The sequence below is a fragment of the Leucoraja erinacea genome, chromosome 39, assembly GCF_028641065.1.
Source record: "Leucoraja erinacea ecotype New England chromosome 39, Leri_hhj_1, whole genome shotgun sequence".
NCBI lineage: Eukaryota > Metazoa > Chordata > Chondrichthyes > Rajiformes > Rajidae > Leucoraja > Leucoraja erinaceus.
In genome coordinates, this window is record NC_073415.1 from 769616 (window position 1) to 787225 (window position 17610).

A 17610-nucleotide genomic window follows, 5' to 3' on the forward strand; every position below is an offset into this window, starting at 1 on the left:
CACACGGTGAACTTCAGTGAAGACCTGACCCATCACTCTTCCCTCAGCAAGGCCAGACCGTGCAGACCTCTATCCCCATCCTCTCCACCAGCTGGAGAAATATTGAACATGACCATATTCAGTCATCAGCTCAAAATGAATTTGAGTAGAATTAGGTCATTTGGCCCATCAACTCTACTCTTCCATTCAACCATGGCTGATCTATCTCTCCCATCTAACCCCATTCTTCTGTCTTCTCCCGTACTAATCAAGAATTTCAGATATTCTCACCGAGTATAAAATAATTGGATTGTGTAAGATTATTGTAACTTGGAAGGCTGATGGCCAGCATGGGCTGGATGGGCCTGTTTCCATGCTGTATGAGTCTATGACCATGAGTGAGGAAGTGGGCAACTGGGATGGCGGCTGGCTGTGAGTACAAGGGTTGCTCCCCTCCTGACTCATGTTGGGTGCAGTTACCCAACCACCAGTTTACCTGCTCTGTTACACAACCACTCATTCCCTGTCAATGAGTCAAGGCAGCAGCAACAACCCACTGATTGATGCACTGCCGCCTAATGTGATATACAGAGCCAAGTGTTTAGTTTAGAGATACAGCACGGAAACAGGCCCTTCGGCCCATTGAGTTTGCGCCAACCAGCGATTCCCAAATTAAAACTACCCTACACACACTAGGGACAATTTTACATTTTTACCAAACCAATTAACCTCCAAACCTGAGGTAGACAAAAGTGCTGGAGAAACTCAGTGGGTGCAGTAGCATCTATGGAGCGAAGGAAATAGGCAACTTTTCGGGCCAAAACCCTTCTTCAGACTTCTTCAGATCAGTCTGAAGAAGGGTTTTGGCCGAAAACGTTGCCTATTTCCTTCACTCCATAGATGATGCCACACCCGCTGAGTTTCTCCAGCACTTTTGCCTACCTTCGATTTTCCAGCATCTGCAGTTCCTTCTTAAACAACCTACAAGCATGTACATCTTTGGAGTGTGGGAGGAAACCAGAGATCTCGGAGAAATCCCATGTGGTCATGGGGAGAACGTGCAAACTCCGTACAGACAGCACCAGTAGGCTTGCAGTTGACACTTTTCACCACCGTCCCAAAGAGGAAGTGGATCCTTGGCCTTCCTCTTCCAACGTCAACAATCAGCTCCTTAATGACATTGAGAGCAAGGTTACTCTTCTGGCAACATTCCATCAGACAATCGATCTCGTTCCTTTACACTGACTCATCATTACCTATAGGTCATCCAGCAACATGGGCCAATTTAAAGATGGAGTTGGAATTGTGGCCGGCTTACACACTGTCATGGGTACAGTATGAGTAGAGCAGGGAGCTGAGCACACAGCCTTCAGATGCCCCTGTTCAGGTACAGCAGGCAGTGAAGAAAGCCAATGGCATGTTGGCCTTTATAACAAGAGGAATTGAGTATAGGAGCAAAGAGATCCTTCTGCAGTTGTACAGAGCCCTAGTGAGACCACACCTGGAGTATTGTGTGCAGTTTTGGTCCCCTATTTGAGGAACAACATTCTTGCTATTGAGGGAGTGCAGCATAGGTTTACAAGGTTAATTCCCGGGATGGCGGGACTGTCATATGCTGAGAGAATGGAGCAGCTGGGCTTGTACTCTCTGGAGTTTAGAAGGATCAGAGGGGATCTTATTGAAACATATCATTATTAAGGGTTTGGACACGCTAGAGGCAGGGAACATGTTCCCGATGTTGGGGGAGTCCAGAACCAGGGCCACAGTTTAAGAATAAGGGGTAAGCCATTTAGAACGGAGACGAGGAAACACTTTTTCTCACAGAGAGTTGTGGGTCTGTGGAATTCTCTGCCTCAGAGGGCGGTGGAGGCCGGTTCTCTGGATGCTTTAAAGAAAGAGCTAGATAGGGCTCTTAAAAATAGCAGAGTCATGGGATATGGGGAGAAGGCAGGAACGGGGTACTGTTTGGGGATGATCAGCCATGATCACATTGAATGGCGGTGCTGGCTCGAAGGGCCGAATGGCCTACTCCTGCACCTATTGTCGATTGCTGATGGTTATTGAGGAGGAGGTTATGCTGCCAATTTGTACTGATCACGTTCTGTCGATGAGGAAGTCGAGGATTCATCTGCAGAACGGCACGATGGCACAGCAGTAGAGTTGCTGCCTCACAGCGCCAGAGACCTGGGTACGATCCTGACTGTATGGGCGCTGTCTGTACAGAGTTTGCACGTCATTCCTGTGACCATGTGGGTTTTCTCCGGGTGCTCCGGTTACCTCCCACACTCCAAAGACCTACAGCTTTGTAGTTTGATTGGCATCTGTAAATTACAAAAATTGATATGGTGCTAGTGTATGGGGTGATCGCTGGTTGGCGCAGACTCGATGGGCCGAAGGGCCAGATTCCATGCTGCATCTCTAAAGTCCAAAGGAATGCACGGAGACCCAGCTTCGTGAGCTTAGTAACAAGTTTAGATGGGATGATAGTATTGAATGCAGAGCTGTAGTCTATGAGCACAAACTGATGTATATGTTGTTACTGTTCAGGTGGTCCAGTGCAGAGTGGAGAGCCAGTGACAACCTGTTGTGGCTGTAGGCAAACTGTAGTGGGTACGGGTACTTGCTGTGGTCGGAGTTGATATGTGCCATAACCGACCTCTCAAAGCACTAGTATAGGAAGAAACTGCAGATGCTGGTTTACACTGAAGATGGACACAAAATGCTGGAGTAACTCAGCGGGTCAGGCAGCATCTCTGGAGAAAAGGAATAGGTGACTTTTCGGGTTGAGACCTTTCTTCAGCCAAAGATTCTTCTGCAGTTGTATAGGGCTTTGGTGAGACCACATCTGGGTATTGTGTACAGTTTTGGTCTCCTAATTTGAGGAAGGACATCCTTGTGATTGAGGCAATGCAGCGTAGGTTCACAAGATTGATCCCTGGAATGGCGGGACTGTCATATGAGGAAAGATTGAAAAGACTAGGCTTGTATTCACTGGAGTTTAGAAGGATGAGGGGGTGGATCGTATAGAAACATATATAAAAGGACTGGACAAGCTAGATGCAGGACAAATATTCCCAATGTTGGGCGAGTCCAGAACCAGGGGCCACAGTCTTAGAATAAAGGGGAGGTCATTTAAGACTGAGGCGAGAAAAAACGTTTTCACCCGGAGAGTTGTGAATTTATGGAATTCCCTGCCACAGAGGGCAGTGGAGGTCAAGTCACTGGATGGATTTAAGAAAGAGTTAGATAGAGCTCTAGGGGCTAGTGGAATTAAGGGATATGGGGAGAAGGCAGGCACGGGTTATTGATTTGGGACGATCAGCCATGATCACAATGAATGGCGGTGCTGGCTCGAAGGGCCGAATGGCCTCCTCCTGCACCTATTTTCTACGTTTCTATGTTTCTATGCCGCCCATTCCTTCTCTCCAGAGATGCCACCTGTTCCGCTGAGTTACTCCAGCATTTTGTGTGTAACCCCTCAAACGCTTCATCCCCACAGATGTTAGTGTCTCAGGTCACGAGGCATGGTTGGGGATTGAAGGGAGTAGCTGGGGTGAGTTTGTTAGCAACTGCTGGCAATTGCGTACAGTTTTGGTCTCCTAATCTGAGGAAATACATTCTTGCCATAGAGGGAGTACAGAGAAGGTTCACCAGACTGATTCCTGGGATGGCAGGACTTTAATATGAAGAAAGACTGGATAGACTCGGTTTGCACTCGCTAGAATTTAGAAGATTGAGGGGGGATCTTATAGAAACTTACAAAATTCTTAATAGGTTGGACAGGCTAGATGCAGGAAGATTGTTCCCGATGTTGGGGAAGTCCAGAACAAGGGGTCACAGTTTAAGGATAAGGGGGAAATCTTTTAGGACCGAGATGAGGAAAACAGAGTGGTGAATCTGTGGAATTCTCTGCCGCAGAAGGTAGTTGAGGCCAGTTCATTGGCTATATTTAAGAGGGAGTTAGATGTGGCCCTTGTGGCTAAAGGGATCAGGGGGTATGGAGAGAAAACAGGTACAGGATACTGAGTTGGATGATCAGCCATGATCATATTGAATAGCGGTGCAGGCTCGAAGGGCCGAATGGCCTCTACTCCTGCACCTATTTTCTATGTTTCCATGTTTCTTGAATAGAACAGTCTGTGAACCAGAGGCCAGGGACAAAGAACACGCTGTCACCTCAGGTAACCAGAGACCAGCCTGAACCAGCTAGAATGAATAAAACCAGGACAGAATTGTGAACAACAACGCCTTATTTGGATAAAGGTAATGAGGTAATGTCAACTGCTCCCCTGGGATCAGGCCCAATGAGGAGGGGACTCCATCCAGTTGACTGGTTTTGAGCCAGTGACAAGCAGTGAGTTAAATCACCTTACATGCATGTTGCCAGGACTGAGCTACAGGGAGAGGTTGAGCAGGCTAGGACTCTATTCCTGGGTGCACAGCAGGGTGAGAGGTGATCTTATGGAGGTGTACAAAATCATGAGAGGAATAGATCAGTCTTTTGTCCAGAATATGGGAATTGAGAAAATAGGTTGAAACATATAAGATTGTTTGAAACATATAAGATTGTTAAGGGTTTGGACACGCTAGAGGCAGGAAACATGTTTCCGATATTGGGGGAGTCCAGAACCAGGGGCCACACAGATTAAGAATAAGGGGTAAGCCATTTAGAATGGGGACGAGGAAACACTTTTTCTCACAGAGAGTTGTGAGTCTGTGGAATTCTCTGCCTCAGTGGAGCGGTGGAGGCAGGTTCTCTGGATGCTTTCAAGAGAGAGCTAAATAGGGCTCTTAAAAATAGCAGAGTCAGGGGACATGGGGAGAAGGCAGGAACGGGGTACTGATTGGGGATGATCAGCCATGATCACATTGAATGGCGGTGCTGGCTCGAAGGGCCAAATGGCCTACTCCTGCACCTATTGTCTGTTGTTTTAGCTGAGAGGGGAAAGATTTAATAGGCTCAAGAATGAACTGAAGATGCCGGAAAATCTTAGGTAGACAAAAGTGCTGGAGAAACTCAGCGGGTGCGGCAGCATCTATGGAGCGAAAGAAATAGGCAACGTTTCGGGCCGAAACGTTGCCTATTTTCCTTCGCTCCATAGATACTGCCGCTCCCGCTGAGATTCTCCAGCAATTTTGTCTACCTAAGATTTAAAAGACACTGGAGGGGTGACTATATTAGACAATAGGCCATTCGGCCCATCGAGCCAGCACCGCCATTCAATGTGATCATGGCTGATCATCCCCAATCAGTACCCCGTTCCTGCCTTCTCCCCATATACCCCTGACTCCGCTATCTTTAAGAGCCCTATCTAGCTCACACAGTGGGTGTATGGAACGAGCTGCCGGAGGAGGTAGTTGAGGCAGGTACCATTGCAACGTTTAAGAAACATTTAGACAGGTATATGGATAGGACAGATTTAGAGGGATATGGGTGAAACATAGGCAGGTGGGACTAGTGTAGATGGTCGGGGTGGGCAAGTTGGGCCGAAGGGCCTGTTTCCACACTGTATCACTCTATGACTATGTTGAGGTAAGAAAGCCTTTAACTGTGCAGCAGTGTCATGTAGACTCATAGTTTTATTCTGCATATCTTTTAGTTGTCTTGATGCATTTGTCTCTCTTTTTCCTGGATATGTAACAGTTGCCAGCTGTGAATAAAGAAACCTTGAAAACTATCACCCGACTCTGAACTGATTAAAAAGTAGATTCAAATAGTCATTATGCCATCTCACCTTGCCTTATTAAAGCAGGTGAGATGGCATAACCTCAGACCTTTGGAATGGAAATTTATTTTTGTTTTAGAGATACAGCGTGCAAACAGGCCCTTCAGCCCACCGAGTCCATGCTGACCAACAATCCCCATACACTAGCATTATCCTACTCACTAGGGACAATTTACAGAGGGCCAATTAACCTACAAACCTGAATGTCTTGGGGATGTGGGCTGCATCACAGTCTGGTACGGGAACTGTTCTGCCCACAGCTGCACATCACTACAGAGAGTGGTGAAGGCAGCACAGCACATCACTGGCAACTATCTCCTGGCCATTCAGGACATTTCCCACCGGCGGTGCCTGCGGAAGGCACACAGCATCATCAAGGACCACAGCCACCCAGCGCACAGACTGTTCTCCTTGTTACAGTCAGGCAGACAATACAGGAGCATGGCTGCTCGTGACACTAGACAGTTTTTATCATCATGCCAAGTACACAAAAATGCTGGAGAAACTCAGCGGGTGCAGCAGCATCTACGGAGCGAAGGAAATAGGCAACATTTCGGGCCAAAACCCTTCTTCAGACTTTTGTGTACCTTCGATTTTCCAGCATCTGCAGTTCCTTCTTGAACACTATATCATCATGCCATCAGGCTTCTGAACTCATAAACATATTATATTTGAACATCATTGAATATTTTATTTATTAGTGTCTTTTACCTACCAATGTCACTCTTAGCTTATCTTTACCTTAATTGTATCCTTGTAATATCATTGCTGAGGTGACCTGTTGTCTTGTCAAACACATTTCATTGTACTGTTGACCCTGTGTTAACCTACATATGACAAGTGAAACTGAACTGAAGTGAAGTGAAACTGGAGCACCCGGAGAAAGAGGCAGTAGTGGGGTGTTACTGAAATTGGAGAATTCAGTGCTTCTATCGTTGGATTGTAAGCTTCTGAATGGAACATGCATGCTGCTGTTCTTGACTAACTAGAGGAATAGCACCTTATCTTCTGCTTGGGCAGCTGACGACTCAATGACTTGAGCATTGAATTCTCCAATTTCAAGTAATACCTGCCTATTCCTTGAAGGTGGACACACAAGGCTGGAGTAACTCAGCGGGTCAGGCAGCATCTCTGGAGGGAAGGATTGGGTGATGTTTCGGGTGGAGACCCTTCTTCAGACTGAAGGTCTGAACTCGCCTATTGATATAGGCTGATACCTCCCTCTCTCCCGCCTGCACCCGGCCTAACCCAGTGTGCACACATTTCTTCCACCGTCTTTCACCCCCCAGTCACCCTGCTCCTTCCCCCCATCCTTGCACGCTCACCTCCCGGGGAGTGCAGGGCGCAGCGGTAGAGTTACTGCCTCAAGGGCCTGTCCCACTTGGGTGTTATTTGCACACCACGCAGGTGGTGCACGAAGATTTTGTACATCCCAAAATCCTGGGCCTACGCCACCACGCCTCACCACGCGCCATGCGCATGTAATGCACGCCATGGGCGCGTCGTGACGTGTAAATGATGTCATGTAAATGATGCCCAAGTAAGACAGGCCCTTTACAGCGCTTGCAGTGCCAGAGACCCGGGTTCCATCCTGACTACGAGCGCTGTCTGTACGGAGTTTGTACGTTCTCCCCTTGACCTGGGTGGGTTTTCTCCGAGATCTTCGGATTCCCCCCCACACTCCAGAGGCGTGCAGGTTTGTAGGTTAATTGGCTTGGTATAAATGTAAATTGTCCCTCATGTGTGTAGGATAGTGTAAAGGAATATAGACGTCGTCCTTAGTCCTTCAACTATGTCTTTATTAAGATACTACTCACACACGTTCCAGCACTAACCACAACTGGTCTACACATGTACTGGAACCTACAGGGGAGGGAGCATGCAGATACTACAGTTATACTACAAAATATGGGAGTGTCAATATGGTAATGAGGTAACTACATATATGGTTTCATGCATAACCATCTACAGATAGTGTTAGTGTGCGAGGGTCGCTGGTCGGCGTGGATGGGCCTGTTTCCTCGCCGTATCTCTAAACTAAACTAAAGCTCCCATCTCCATCACCCACATTCTTCTTTCATCTGAAGATTGACACAAAAAGCTTGGGTCTCACCTGTAACGTCACATTCCTTCTCTCCAGAGATGCCGTCTGACTGACCCGGTGAGTTACTCCAGCTTTGTGTGTCTATCTTCAGTTTCAACCAACATCTGCATAGAAACATAGGTGCAGGAGTAGAGGCCATTCGGCCCTTCGAGCCTGCACCGCCATTCAATATGATCATGGCTGATCATCCAACTCAGTATCCTGTACCTGCCTTCTCTCCATACCCTCTGATCCCTTTAGCCACAAGATCCACATCTAACTCCCTCTTAAATATAGCCAATGAACTGGCCTCAACTACCTTCTATGGCAGAGAATTCCACAGATTCACCACTCTCTGTGTGAAAAATGTTTTCCTCATCTCGGTCCTAAAAGATTTCCCCCTTATCCTTAAATTGTGACCCCTTATTCTGGACTTCCCCAACATCGGGAACAATCTTCGTGCATCTAGCCTGTCCAACCCCTTAAGAATTTTGTAAGTTTCTATAAGATCCCCCCTCAATCTTCTAAATTCTAGCGAGTACAAGCTGAGTCTATCCAGTCTTTCTTCATATGAAAGTCCTGACATCACAGGAATCAGTCTTACATAATTCTATTTTTGTCTACCCCTTTCCCCCTCAACGTTCTCCTCCACGTCCCCCTGGCTTCAAATCTCACTCCTCTCCTTATCCTGCCTTCTTCTCATAACCCTTGACACCCGTTCTAATCAAGAATTACAATCGAGTCATTCAGAGTGTGGAGCGATGATTTGATTGAATGAGTTTTGAAGGAAGAGATGGGATCTTATAGAAACATATACAATTCTTAAAGGATTGGACAGGCTAGATGCAGGAAACAAATCCCCGTGTTGGGGGAGTCCAGAACCAGGGGTCACAGTTTAAGAATAAGGGATAGGCTATTTAGGACTGAGATGAGGAAAAACGTTTTGACCCAGAGAGTTGTGGAATCTGTGGAATTCTCTGCCACAAAGGCAGTGGAGGCCGATTCACTGGATGTTTTCAAGAGAGAGTTAGATTTAACTCTTAGGGCTAAGAGAATCAAGGGGTGTATGGGGAAAAAGCAGGAACGGGGTACTGATTATGAATGGCAGTGATGGCTCAAGGGGCCGAATGGCCTACTCCTGCACCTATTTGCCTATGTTTCTATTGTAGATCTGCTTTGGGGCCAGCAGGTAAATAGTCGCATGGGGTTGGGCGAGTGTGGAGGAGAGCAGGTTAGGCTGAGCTAGTGGCAGAGGAGGAGACTGAGCGATTTGCAGCAGGAAGCAGCCGCTCTGACACGCTGTCTTCTCTCTCTCTTTCTCTCTGTTTCTCCTTCTCCCCCTCTCTGCACAAAGCCCGAATGACGTTGCGGGGTGGAAGGTGGAAGGTGCTTCGACGGACCAACACCTGAGGAAAACGCGAAAACAACTGCAAAAGGGAGTCTGACGAAGGGTCTCGACCCGAAACTTCACCCACTCCTTCAACCCTGCCTGTCCCGCTGAGTTACTCCAGCATTCTGTGTCCACGTCTAGTTCCTTCCCACACAGCTGCTGCAAACACCGAGCGGGTTTCTCTCAAGGCATTCTTGTTTTGGCTGCTGTTTGTTTTAAAGCAACGCGTTTCCTTGGGGGCAGGTGCATGTGGAGGTGAGGTATTTGCCGGCTGGAGAGAGGACGGGAGAGCTGGCACGTTGTAGCCTTCACTGTGTGTAGGGGAGAGGGGGTGAGGGAGAGAGGGTGAGGAGGAGTGAGTGAGGGAAGGAGGGGGTGAGGGAGAGAGGGGAAGAGGGGAAGGAGGGAAGGAGGGGAAGAGGGAGAGAGTTAGGGAAGAGGGAGAGGGAGAAGGGGGGGTTAGGGATTCGGGGTGAGGGAGGGAGAGTAGGCGAGAGGGAGAGGGAGAAAAAGGGGAAGAGGGAGTGGGGGGGTGGGGGAAGAGAGGGGGTGAAGAGGGAGAGTGGGAGAGGGAAAGAGGGGGGAAGAGGGCAAGGAAAGGGGGGTTATTAGGGAGAGGGAGTTAGGCTGAGGGGAGGAGAGAGGAGGGAAGGAGGGAAGAGGGGGGGAGAGGGGTTAGGGAGAGTTGGGTGGAGGGAGAGGGAGGGAGAAGAGGGAGTAGGGAGAGGGGGTGAGGGAGGTGGAGGGAGAGAGGGAAGAGAGGGAGAGGGGGTTAGAGAGGGGGAGAGAGAGGGAAAGAGGGGAGAAAGAGGGAAGAGGGGAAGGGAAGAGGGGATTATTAGGGAGAGGGAGTTAGGCTGAGGGAGGGAGTGAGGGAAGGAGGGAAGAGAGGAAGGGGAAGAGGGGTTGGGGAGAGGGTGGAGAGGGAATTAGGGAGAGGGGGTTAGAGGGAGGGAGAGTTAGAGGGGAAGAAGGGCTTAGGGAGGGGGATTTAGGGCGAGGGGGCGGCGGCGCTGTGGCTGTTGTGGGCCGGGAGCTGCCGGGACGGGCGTGCAGTCGCCGTCCCCATCCACCACCCACCTATTCCCCGCTCCCCTCTCCTCCCTCAGGGGGTTAGTGCGGATCCCCGCCACAACAACAGCAGCAGCAACAGCAGCAGCGGCGGCGGCTCCGCTCCACCCCGGCAACCTGGAGTGAACGGCAGCTGGAGATGGCGAACTGTGGCAGGCAAGTGCTGTAGTGTACACACACACACACGGCAGACAGACAGTCTGAAGAAGGAGGGAGAGAGGGGAAGAGGGAGGGGACAGTTAGGGAGAGGGAGAAGAGAGGGTTAGGGATTTGGGGTGAAGGTCTCACCCATCCCTTCTCCCCAGAGACTCTGTGCTGCCTGACCCGCCGAGTTACTCCAACATCTCCCTCCAGGCAGGTGTCAGTGTGAGGCCCAGCATCTCATATTTAGCTTGGGTAGTTTACACCCCAGTGGTATGAACATTGACTACTCTAACTTCAAGTGACCCTTGCATCCCCTCTCCTCTCCATCCCCTCCCCGACCAGTCTGACCGTCTCCCTAATTAAATGTTATCCTAATTCTGAATCACCCTGAAGAAGGGTTTGTCCCGAAACTTCGCTCCATAGATGCTGCTGCACCCGCTGAGTTTCTCCAGCACCTTTGTCTACCTTCGATTTTCCAGCATCTGCAGTTCCTTCTTAAAAACAAAAGAATCAGCTAACAATGACATATTCTACATTCCCCCTGAACCTCATCCCCTTTGATGTTTCGTTTTCACACCTTACCCTTGCCTATCTCTGTGCCCCTCCCCCCCTCTCCTCTGATTCAGTCTGAAGAGGGGTTTCGACCCGAAACGTCACCCATTCCTTCTCTCCAGAGATGCTGCCCGTCTGGTTCCATTCTTGCTGCCCCGGACACAAAGTATCATTAAGTTGCAGCCGTCTGTACGGAGTTGTATAGAATTTTGCTTTTGTGCATAGATGGAGGAGGCCATTCGGCCCTTCGAGCCAGCACCGCCATTCAATGTGATCATAGCTGATCATCCCCAATCAGTACCCCATTCCTGCCTTCTCCCCATATCCCCTGACTCCGCTATTTTTAACAGCCCTATCTAGCTCTCTCTTGAAAGCATCCAGAGAACCTGCCTCCACCACCGCCTGAGGCAGAGAATTCCACAGACCACTCTCTGTGAGAAAAAGTGTTTCCTCGCCTCCGTTCTAAATGGCATACCCCTTATTCTTAAACTGTGGCCTGTGGTGATGTCTGTACGGAGTTGTATAGAATTTAGCTTTTTGCTTTTGTGCACATATTGTTTATATAACAAGAGTGATCTAAAGTGCTTTGATATTCTTTTTCTTTTCACCTGATATATGCAATAATGGCCACATATTTCATGTGTAGCAGTATTGTATTTATTGTGCAGTGAGTTAATGTTATCTTTAAAGTGTTAATAGCTGCTATATGACAACAGTTTTTAAAAATACATTCACAAAATTTATAATAGTGATTAATTATTTAAGTAAATTCAGTAAATGAATGAAGTGAAATAGCAATTAGTTTAGGTTGGTGCAGCGGTAGAGTCCCGGGTTCAATCCCGACTAAGAGTGCTGTCTGTCAGGAGTTTGCACGTTCTCCCCGTGACCGCGTGGGTTTTCTCCGGGTGCTCCGGTTTCCCCCAACACTCCAAAGACGTACATGTTTGTAGGTTGTGTAGGAAGGAACTGCAGATGCTGGTTTAAATCGAATGTAGACACAAATGAAGCGGGTGATGTCACACTGAATTTAGCCATCTGTAAGGTGAAGATAGACACAAAATGCTGGAGTAACTCAGCGGGACAGGCTGCATCTCTGGAGAGAAGGAATGGGTGACGATTCGGGTCGAGACCCTTCTTCAGTATTTTGTGTCGACGTCAGGTTTGGGGGTTAATTGGCCCTCTAGTTGGAAGTACTAGAACTAGTGTGTAGGGATGATTGCTGGTCAGCACAGACTCGGTGGGCCGAAGGGCCTGTTTTCACGCCGGGTTTCTTAACAAAAAAGATCCACTGTAATCCTGGTTCGATTTGGGATTTGTGTTTAACCCGAGTAGGACAGGCTGTTCACCAGACTGATTCCTGGGATGTCAGGACTGTCTTATGAAGAAAGACTGGATAGACTTGGTTTATACTCTCTAGAATTTAGGAGATTGAGAGGGGATCTTATAGAAACTTACAAAATTCTTAAGGGGTTGGACAGGCTAGATGCAGGAAGATTGTTCCCGATGTTGGGGAAGTCCAGGACAAGGGGTCACAGCTTAAGGATAAGGGGGAAATCCTTTAAAAACCGAGATGAGAAGAACTTTTTTTCACACAGAGAGTGGTGAATCTCTGGAACTCTCTGCCACAGAGGGTAGTTGAGGCCAGTTCATTGGCTATATTTAAGAGGGAGTTTAGATGTGGCCCTTGTGGCTAAGGGGATCAGGGGGGTATGGAGAGAAGGCAGGTACGGGATACTGAGTTGGATGATCAGCCATGATCATATTGAATGGCGGTGCAGGCTCGAAGGGCCGAATGGCCTACTCCTGCACCTAATTTCTATGTTTCTATGTTTCTATGACGGGGTTTGAGACCAAATGAAGGCAAGTGAGACTAGCCCAGTAACTTGCCCAGTACAGGGGTATGAGCCAAATGAAGGCAAGTGGGACTAGCCCAGTATGCCAACTTGGTCGGCATGGACAAGGTGGGCCGAAGGGCCTGTTTCGGTGACACACAGCTCCATGACTCAATAACTGATTGTAACCAGTTGCTGCAGTGAGCTACTGCATTCATGATGGTACATCAGGGAATGTCAAATACTTTGAGAGAATACAAAATCCCAGACTTCGTTAAATGAGAAATGAAGCTAGCAGCATATCTCTGAATCATATCTGACACATGATCGAAAGTTAATTACTGTGAAGTAGAGATTCAGAAAATAACTTGCTTTGGAGAAGATATTATATTTTTCCATATGACTGCGCCTGTTATTTATCCCATGAAGGGGCTGGGTAGATGTACAACTGACTTTTGACATCAGTTCGGTAAGGATAGACACAAACAGCTGGAGTAACTCAGGGGGACGGGCAGCATCTCTGGAGGGAAGGAATGGGCGGCGTTTCGGGTCGAGCCCCTTCTTCAGACTGAGAGTTAGGGGAGAGGGAGACACAGAGATATGGAAGGGCCGGGTGTGAAAATGCGACATCAAAGGGGATGAGACAATAGACAATAGGTGCAGGAGTAGGCCATTCAGCCCTTCGAGCCATTCAATGTGATCATGGCTGATCATCCTCAATCAGTACCCCGTTCCTGCCTTCGCCCCATATCCCCTGACTCCACTATTTTTAAGAGCCCTATCTAGCTCTCTCATGAAAGCATCCAGAGAACCGGCCTCCCCGCCCTCTGAGACAGAGAATTCCACAGACTCACCACTCTCTGTGAGAAAAAGTGTTTCCTCGTCTCCGTTCTAAATGGCTTACCCCTTATTCTTAAACTGTGTGTGACCCCTGGTTCTGGACTCCCCCAACATCGGGAACATGTTTCCTGCCTCTAGCGTGTCCAAGCCCTTAACAATCTTACATGTTTCAATGAGAACCCCTCTCATCCTTCTAAACTCCAGAGTGTACAAGCCCAGCCGCTCCATTCTCTCAGCATATGACAGTCCCGCCATCCCGGGAATTAACCTTGTAGGCTCAAGGGAAATGTAGAATAGAACATTGTTAGGTAGGGGAAGGTGACAACGAGGCATACTGAGATAAAATATAATCAGGGTGGACAGTCAGACTTGTGTAAGTGCTCCTGCTACACCACAGGGCAGGGAGTTGCAGAAACCTAACCCTCCGATGGATATGCAGTATGTATACCTGGCAGAGTGTGACCTGACCATGTTCCAATTCACTTGGCACCCTTTGTCATTTTAGCTGGCGGAGGTCAGCGTGGCGCAGCGATAGAGTTGCTGCCTTTTCGCCCTGTCCCACGGTACGAGTTCATTCCAAGAGCTCTCCCGAGTTTAAAAAAAATCAGACTCATGGTAAGCACGGAGAATGTACGTAGCGGGTACGTCGGAGCTCGGGGACGTCTTTTAGCGCAAACGGCAGGTACTCGGGAAGACTCGCTAACGGCAGGTAAGCACGGGAAGACTCGTGAAGATTTTTCAACATGATGAAAAATGTCCACGAGAGCCCCAAGTACCGACGAGTGGCCATTACTGTAAATCTCCGAGTTCGAATCGGGGCAAACACGGGAGAGCTCTTGGAATGAACTCGTACCGTGGGACAGGGCCTTTATAGTGCCAGAGACACGGGTTCGATCCTGACCTTGGGTGCTAACAGGTTAAATTCACCGCCTGTGTTGTGAGTTGACCCAAGCTGCTCAGATTCCTCCATTATTCCTCCGTTAAGGAGTGTCACGGTGGTGCAGCGGTAGAGTTGCTGCCTCACAGCGCCAGAGACCCAGGTTCGATCCTGACTACGGGTGCTGTCTGCGCAGAGTTTCTTCATTCTCCCTGTGGCCACGTGGATTTTCTCCAGATGTTCAGGTCTCCTCCCCCACTCCAGCTTTGTAGGTTAATAGACTTCTGTAAAATTGTCCCTAGTGTGTGGGATTCGCATGATCGCTGGTCGGCGTGGACTTGGTGAGCTGAAGCGCCTTTTTCCGCGCTGTATCTCTAAACTAAACTCGAGCTGGTGAGTTAAAGGGAACCTTGGTGAAGTCATCCAGTGTGTGTTGGCAGCGATCACCGTGTGTATTGACACACACAACGTGGAAGATGTTAACCTTTAGAGTGGGGGTGAATGCGTTTATCACTCAGGTTTCCCAGTTAGTACACAGCATAACGTTTTACACTGTAAGCTGGTACACATGACTACAATAACTGTGCATAGTTCCCTGAAAGTGGAATCCCATGTAGATAGGGTGGTAAAGAAAGCTTTTGGTGTGCTGGCCTTTATAAATCAGAGCATTGAGTATAGAAGTTGGGATGTAATGTTAAAATTTAACAAGGCCAATTCTGGAGTATGGTGTACAATTCTGGTCGCCATTATAGGAAGGATGTCAACAAAATAGAGAGAGTACAGAGGAGATTTACTAGAATGTTGCCTGGGTTTCAGCAACTAAGTTACAGAGAAAGGTTGAACAAGTTAGGTCTTTATTCTTTGGAGCGCAGAAGGTTAAGGGGGGACTTGATAGAGGTCTTTAAAATGATGAGAGGGATAGACAGAGTTGACGTGGATAAGCTTTTTTCCATTAAGAGTAGGGAAGATTCAAACAAGAGGACATGACTTGAGAATTAAGGGACAAAAGTAACATGAGGGGGAACTTCTTTACTCAGAGAGTGGTAGCTGTGTGGAATGAGCTTCCAGTGGAAGTGGTGGAGGCAGGTTCGATTTTATCATTTAAAAATAAATTGGATAGGTATATGGACAGGAAATGAATGGAGGGTTATGGTCTGAGTGCAGGTAGATGGGACTAGGTGAGAGTAAGTGTTTGGCACTGACTAGAAGGGCCGAGATGGCCTGTTTCCGTGCTGTAATGGTTATATGGTTAAACCAATACCAACTCCACACAAAGTGCTGGAGCATCACAACGGGTCAGGCAGCTTCTGTCGGTATTTTCAGGTTTATTTCGGGTAGGAACCCTCTTGAAACTAATTACTCTGACCCAAACCAGTTTGTCCATTCCCTCCACAGATGCTACCTGACCTTGTTGAATTACTCCAGCACTTTGCATCTTTTCCCCCCATAAGCCAGCATCTGCAGTTCCTTGTGTCGACACCATACCAATAGCAGTTTTGATTTGAACTGCTGAAGAAGGGTCTCGACCCCAAACGCCACCCATTCCTTTTCTCCAGAGATGCTGCCTGACCCGCTGAGTTACTCCAGCACTTTGTGTCTATCCAGTCAGTGTCAACCAGCATCTGCTGTTCCTTCCTACACACTTGTTTTGACCTGTGTAGGATTATAGACAATAGACAAGAGGTGCAGGAGGAGGCCATTCGGCCCTTCAAGCCAGCACCGCCATTCAATGTGATCATGGCTGATCATCCCCAATCAGTACCCCGTTCCTGCCTTCTCCCCATATCCCCTGACTCCTCTATTTTTAAGAGCCCTATCTAGCTCTCTCTTATATAATATAACCATATATAACAATTACAGCACGGAAACAGGCCATCTCGACCCTTCTAGTCCGTGCCGAACACATAATCTCCCCTAGTCCCCATATACCTGCGCTCAGACCATAACCCTCCATACCCTTCCCATCCATATAACTATCCAATTTATTTTTAAATGATAAAAACGAACCTGCCTCCACCACCTTCACTGGAAGCTCATTCCACACAGCCACCACTCTCTGAGTAAAGAAGTTCCCCCTCATGTTACCCCTAAACTTCAGTCCCTTAATTCTCAAGTCATGTCCCCTTGTTTGAATCTTCCCTATTCTCAGTGGGAAAAGCTTATCCACGTCAACTCTGTCTATCCCTCTCATCATTTTAAAAAACCTCTATCAAGTCCCCCCTTAACCTTCTGCGCTCCAAAGAATAAAGCCCTAACTTGTTCAACCTTTCTCTGTAACTTAGTTGCTGAAACCCAGGCAACATTCTAGTAAATCTCCTCTGTACTCTCTCTATTTTGTTGACATCCTTCCTATATATCAAGCTTTCTCTTGAAAGCTAGAGAGATTGGGAGGTGAGAAAATGTGGTTGAATGAGGAGTATTTCCCACTCTGCCTTAGAGTGAAGCCCGTGCTGTCTCTGCGGCAAGGCTTCTGGTTCAAGACCCTTGACCGACTCTTGGGTCCAATAACCAAGGCTGACGTGTCAGAGAAAAGGCTTTACTTGGTGGTTCCCATCTCTCAGGCAAAAGATTAAACCCAAACCTCGTTTCCCTTTTGTCAACAAGGTCTAGTAACGTTTCAAATAAATGAAGAGAGCAATTGCAAATGCCCTGGGAAAGATGAATGTCTCCACACCTGTGTGGATTATTGATCGGACTGCTCCGTGTGGGATGTAGCTCTGTGCAAAATGGCCATGATTCTGATAAATTCGTGACTGCTTCCAAATTACTTCATTATGTGTAACAAGCTGTGATACATCTGGGGGTCTTGGTTTCCTGGTCCTCCAAAATATTCCAAATGGAATTTAAACTGGAGGCGGTGGAGGGAGGACTTAAGCCAGAAAGGGTTTTTGGGAAAAAAGAGCTACTTTCAATTTAGTTGCATCTGGTTGGGTAACTATGGTAGGATGAAGATTATTCCATGCTTTTAATTGTGCGGGGGGGGGGGGGGGGGGGGGGGGGGGAGAACGAGTTGGTGTACACATCTGTCTTGGTAGCTGGAATCTCAAATTGGATCGAATGGGTTTGGGTTTGGTGTAGGTTTTGTAATCTATGTCGAGCTGACCATTTAACATTTT

At 48.0% G+C, this 17610-nt stretch overlaps 1 protein-coding gene across 1 annotated transcript in view; it reads left to right on the forward strand.

The window, feature by feature from the left end:
- The first annotated feature begins 8997 nt into the window (after window positions 1-8997).
- Window positions 8998-17610, forward strand: part of LOC129714462 (tetratricopeptide repeat protein 39A-like) — a 113268-nt gene continuing 104655 nt past the window's right edge. Inside the window, 2 exon segments of the mRNA XM_055664067.1 lie at window positions 8998-9433; window positions 10288-10405. Coding sequence (XP_055520042.1) covers window positions 10389-10405 — 17 coding nt within the window. The 5' untranslated portion in view covers window positions 8998-9433; window positions 10288-10388.